The sequence below is a fragment of the Cryptomeria japonica genome, chromosome 2 (assembly GCF_030272615.1).
Source record: "Cryptomeria japonica chromosome 2, Sugi_1.0, whole genome shotgun sequence".
In the NCBI taxonomy this organism is placed as follows: domain Eukaryota; kingdom Viridiplantae; phylum Streptophyta; class Pinopsida; order Cupressales; family Cupressaceae; genus Cryptomeria; species Cryptomeria japonica.
The window spans coordinates 261174442-261180652 of NC_081406.1; the positions used below are offsets into that span (position 1 = coordinate 261174442).

General features: G+C 40.6%; 1 protein-coding gene across 1 annotated transcript; it reads left to right on the forward strand.

Moving 5' to 3' along the window:
- The first annotated feature begins 347 nt into the window (after positions 1–347).
- LOC131050556 (subtilisin-like protease SBT1.5) lies at positions 348–3718 on the forward strand. The gene has a single exon (XM_057984758.2). It carries the CDS (start codon positions 998–1000, stop codon positions 3443–3445), a length of 2448 nt encoding a protein of 815 aa, XP_057840741.2. The 5' UTR covers positions 348–997; the 3' UTR covers positions 3446–3718.
- The last annotated feature ends 2493 nt before the right edge of the window (positions 3719–6211 follow it).

A 6211-nucleotide genomic window follows, 5' to 3' on the forward strand; every position in this document is an offset into this window, starting at 1 on the left:
AAAAAAAAAACTGTTTCAGAACGGTGCTGCCACGGTATAATTAGATGGGTTACACGTAATTAAAGCTACAAAAGAAAGACTATTCCAGAGTAGGAAAAGAATGAGAGATTGATATAAACCACACGTTTCGAATAAATTTTTTTTGCCATTTCCGAAAAAGGATTAACCGACAGTCTAATATTCTTTATGCCACCTAATTATGTTATAGGTAGTAGTGGAATATGAAAGGCTTGGGGACCTGGGAAGTGTGGGTGTACAGCTAATAAAGACACGATCGCCGATGCTGATGATATATGTGAGGCATACTTGTTCACCGACTCGAAATATTATACGAAAAAAAATTGAGCATACTGTAGCTATTGAGCTCATAAGCGTGTTGACTCTTTTCATGGTTCAAGAAGAAGAAGATGACCTCTTTACCGGTACGTGCATAATATTTTTTGAAAGGATTTTAATTTGGGCAGATAGCTATGAGTGCGAGATAGGTATGACGCGTTTTGAGAGTGGTAGGAGGGATTTGAAATGGATGCAATGAAAAAGATGTGTGGTGATTGAGCAGAGAATGACAGCCGTGTTGTCGCCCACTGCCCCCAATTAAATCTTTTCATGGAATAGAAATGAAGATGAATTCGAAGAAGTAGGGATTTGGGGTCCATTATTCCAGAGTCAATATCGGCATGTCCGCTGACGCTCACTGCACGCTGCTTTTACTGCAAAAGTGAAATGGGTCGTTGGGTTATAAACAGCTGTTAAATGCGCCATACTAAACATTTACTAATTGATTGTTTGTTCCTCTTCAGAGTTCAGACCTGTTTATGGTGGTTGGTTGGTTACATTCTGTCTTATAAATTGTGAGATTTGGTTGTGTCAGATTGGCGTGTGGGTAATGGAATTAGCTGGCTCGCACCGTATGTTGTGAAAACGATGCTTTTTAGAGTTGGTTTCATTTCAATCTAGGGATTCAAGAGTGGTCGTGGGTTCGAGTCCCGTCAACTTAATGAGCATTTTGATGCCGGTGGGTTTCAATAAATTGAGTGCATTGGGCTCTATGTTCTTCATTGGGAAGATGGGTTGGCACGAAATGTCGAGGATGGGTTTGTTTGTTTTCGTGCTTCTGCAATTGTGGGCGGTGCAGGGATTTGGCAGCAATGAGATCAAGATCAAGACTTTTATAGTTCGTGTGGACGTGGATGCAAAACCCACAGTTTTCCCCACGCACGAGCACTGGTATAAATCCAGCGTTGCGTCTGTGAAGGGCCTAACGACCGAAGAGCTACAAGAGGAAACCCAAAATGACATGCTATTGCATGTCTACGACACTGTGTTCAGCGGGTTTTCAACCAGGCTAACGGATTCACAGGCTTCGGAGCTCGAGAAGGTGCCAGGAATACTTGCTCTGTTTCCCGACCAGGCTCGCCAGATTCAGACAACGCGATCGCCGCAGTTTTTGGGGCTCAAACCGGATGGCGGCGGGCTGTGGGCGGAATCCGACTACGGTTCCGATGTGATAATCGGGATCATGGACACGGGCATATGGCCCGAGCGACGGAGCTTCAGCGACCTGAACATTGGCCCTGTTCCAGCACGCTGGAAGGGCGTTTGTGAAACGGGCCCCGGGTTCGAGAGCTCTGCATGTAACCGCAAGCTGGTGGGTGCGAGGTTTCTCTCCAAGGGCTATGAAGCGGCAATGAGGGGCGGTTTCCTGAACGACACTGTGGAGTTCCGGTCACCTCGGGACTCCGACGGGCATGGAACTCACACTGCATCTACGGCGGCGGGCAGGTATGTTGATCAGGCTAGCATGTTGGGCTTTGCCCGCGGTGTCGCCACTGGTGTAGCGCCGAAAGCCAGATTGGCGGCTTATAAAGTTTGCTGGGCATCGGGCTGCTATGATTCTGATATTCTCGCTGGATTTGATCGTGCTGTGGTGGATGGAGTCAATGTGATTTCGCTTTCAGTCGGTGGTGGTGTGGTTCCATATTATCTTGACAGCATTGCTCTGGGGGCTTTCGGGGCTATGCAAAGAGGAGTTTTTGTATCTGCTTCTGCGGGCAACGAGGGGCCTGGGCGTGAGACTGTTACAAACGTTGCTCCATGGATAGCAACGATTGGGGCAGGTACTCTGGATCGGGACTTTCCCGCAGATGTTCTGTTGGGCAACGGGCAGATTATACGGGGAGTTTCTCTGTACAGTGGGAAAGGTCTGAGTCGGTCTAGATTGATTCCACTTGTTTATGCCGGTGATGCATCGAGAATGGATGACGGCGGTGATAGTTACTCCTCGTCGTTGTGTATGGAGGGAACTCTTGATCCCAAGGTCGTTAAGGGCACAGTGGTTTTATGTGAGCGTGGGAATAATCAGCGTGTGGGTAAAGGAATGGAGGTGAGATCTGCTGGTGGGATTGGAATGATACTAACGAATAAGGCTTCTGATGGAGAGGGGCTTGTGGCGGATGCTCACGTTTTACCTGCGGCTTCTGTGGGGGCCTCTGCAGGGAACACTATTAGGCGTTACATTTTGTCGACAAGAAATGCTACGGCGACCTTATTGTTCTACGGGACAAAATTGGGGGTAAAACCGGCACCGGTTTTGGCAGAGTTTTCTGCACGGGGGCCTAATCCTGAAACGCCTGAGATCCTGAAGCCAGACATTATAGCTCCGGGTGTCAACATTTTGGCTGCTTGGACCGGTGCCACTAGCCCCTCTGGGCTCTCATCTGACCGTAGGCGGACGGAATTCAATATAATCTCTGGTACATCCATGGCTTGTCCTCATGTCAGTGGGCTTGCTGCTTTGCTCAAGGGGGCTCACCCGGATTGGAGCCCAGCGGCCATTAAGTCTGCTCTTATGACCACCGCTTATGTTCATGATAACAGAGCTCAGACCCTGATGGATGAATCTTCAGGGCAGGCAGCAAGCGCTGTGGATTTTGGCGCAGGTCACGTGGATCCTCAGAGAGCTGTGGACCCAGGGCTGATTTATGATCTGACAATGGAGGACTATGTAAAGTTCTTATGCGGCCTTAATTATTCAGAGAAATCTCTCAAGGTTATAACCCATCAGCCAGTTGTGAACTGCCCTAGTCCCAAAGTCGAAGCTTGGAATCTCAACTACCCATCTTTTGCAGCAGTTTTTTATCAGAGCATCTCTTCTTCAAATCTGGCCACCGTGTTCGTGAGAACAGTCACGAATGTGGGCCCGGCCCTCTCGACGTATACTGCTAAGGTGGTGTCCCCACTCAATGGGGTCCAAATAAGCGTCCAGCCAAGCATCCTGCGCTTCACAAAAGCAAAGGAGAAGCTCAGCTACACGGTGACTGTGAGAGCCGAACCAGTAAAACTAGATCCGGGTACTTCAAATACTGTTTCTGCTCTGCTGACGTGGGCAGATGGGACACATTCTGTACAAAGCCCAATAGTTGTAATCAGGAAGGAGCCTTATTAAAGTCTGTTTACAAGTTTAGCTTTCTGAATTCTTGGCTGAGATGATTTTGTATTATTTTATCGCAACGTGCAAGTGCCAAGGACAAGTTATATATATAATATATATATATATACACTTCCATGTGAATTGGGATTGTTTTTTTCTTGGGTATGGGAAAGACCCGGTATTGTGAATGGAAATATCGGTGGCTGGTTGTATACAGAAGTTCCCCACTTCCAAGTTTTGGTTTTTCAGATTAGTACAAGTATTATACAAATGATAATTAGTTCTATACTATATAATTGCTTGAATGCCCTCTTGATCTTACATAAAATCAAGTCTGCTTTTTGCTAAAATGAATGTGGAACAACAAACAGCGTACAGTACAAATTCTGAAAAGGTTTGGTGGTCAGATCTCCTTCTGACAGATCTGAAGGTTGGGAGGGAGATGATGATGATAGCTGTAAGAGACAAATATCACTACATCACGTTTGTAACAAACTGAGCGTGTGACAGTATTTGATTTCATAATCACACTTCTCTCGCCAGTCTGCACGCCTAACGTACGTTAAGCTGGTGACGAAATGACAACGGTTTAAGTCTCTGTCAGTATAATACGATCGAAAATTTATTTAAATTAATGAAATAAAGGAGGAAAATTTAGACAAGTTTCTACAACACTATATGTAATTATTTAGATAGTACTGATGTGCCATATTAACTATTGACTGACATAGCACAGTATAATACGACCGAAAATTTATTTTAATCAATGAAATAAAGGAGGGAAATTTAGACAAGTTTCTACAGTACTATATATAATTAAGAAGATAGTACTGATGTGCCATTTTAACTATTGAGTACTATATATAATTAAGAAGATAGTACTGATGTGCCATTTTAACTATTGTCTCACATAGCAATGCAATGGCTTTAAATTACTCTCAGAAGTTAAGAAAGTATTGTCTAAAAGAGGCTCAAATTTCCTCAGTTCTTCTCGAGGGGACGGTGTACGTGCGCTCCAAGATCTGCGGAACGCACTCCAAAAACCATGGAGTGAATCTGCAGCTTACACGCATGGGAATTTGGTTCCCTTTTGTGAATGAGTGAAAATAATTTTACTGAATGAATGCCTGGTGCCTCGTGTTTTATTCTCTGTCAAAGGTTTATTTTTTTCATTATCTACACATTAAATATGGGTTCTCGAAAAGTTAAGGAAGCGTGTATTGTGGGTTAGCATCTAATAAAATAAATAATCAAATCATTTATTGGCACCGCCATTCTTTTATTCGGCCTAGGCACCGACATTTATTGTATATCTATATTAATGGGATGGATAATCTCGTGGAAACAAACGTTTAAATAAAGGTCGATTAGATTAATATTATTTAAGCAACTAATCAATTTAAATTAAAGAGTTGGGATTGGGTACCAAATTGTGGGATGCAAACAGATATGAGAATTCATGATATTGGAAATTAATTTGTCATTATATGAGTATTTTAGATTTAATAAGATACAATTATCTGGTAATTGTTTTGTTGTGGTCTTGTTTGTAGATTTGATCTTTGTGTATGTGTTTGACAATTTATGTAGGAATTTTGATCTATTTTTTCAAGAGCACAGTGTTTGATGTCTTTTTATAATAATTTGTTTATATCTTGGTTGTAATGTGTATAAATCACTTTAAGAAATTGAAGAATTTGTTGAATTGTGCAAGTAATGATTGCTTTAGCGAAACTTGTTGAAATGATTGAGTCAACAATTTCCAAACAATAATTGAGACAAGAAGCAAGCATGCAAAAGATGTTTGAAGATGATGTCATAATATGTCACTTGTTATCACACAAAAGAGACTTTAATCAAAATGGGCCAAACACATAAAGTGAAAAGGACGCGTGTAATGTTCATTTATTTTTGTATTGTACCTTGATGCGTTACTTTTATATTGTTTTGTATTCTTAAATTTAATGAGATATAAATAGATAAAATTATTGTCATGTTGTGGTCTAGATTACTACTTGTAGATTTGATCATTGTGTTTGCGGGAGACAATTTATGTAGGAACTTTAGCCTATATTTTCAAGAGCGCAGTGTTCGATATCTTTTTGCAAGAATTTGTTTCTAACTTCGTTGTGATGTGTATAAATCAATATAAGGAATTGATGGTGTTTGTTGGCATCCTTACAAAATTTGTTGAATTGTGTAAGTGATGATTGCTTTAATAAAACTTCTGGAAATGATTAATTCAACAAACTTCAAAACAATAATTGAGATAAGAAGCAAACATGCAAAATATGTCTAAAGATGATGTCAAAAGATGTCACTTATTTTACACAAAAGAAATTTTAATCAAAATGGGCCAAACACATAAAGTGAAAAGGATGCATGTAATGCTCATTTACTTTTGTGGCCCTTGTTGTACCTACTATACCTTAATGCATTATTTTTATATTATTTTAAATTCTTAGATTTAATAAGATATAAATAGATAAATTGTCTTGTTGTGGTGTGCTTGTATATTTGATTTTTGTGTTTGCATGAGGCAACTTATTATGTAGGAACTTTAACCTATATTTTCTATAGTGAAACTTGATTGATGTTTTTTTTTAAGAATTTGATTAAACTTAATTTTAAAGTGTATAAATCATTTTATGGAATATATGGTATTTGTTTAATCATCTTTGGGGAATTTGTTGAATTATGTGAGTAATGATCACTTTAGTGAAACCTATAAAAATGATCAATTCAACAACTTCAAAACAATAATGAACCTAACACATAAAG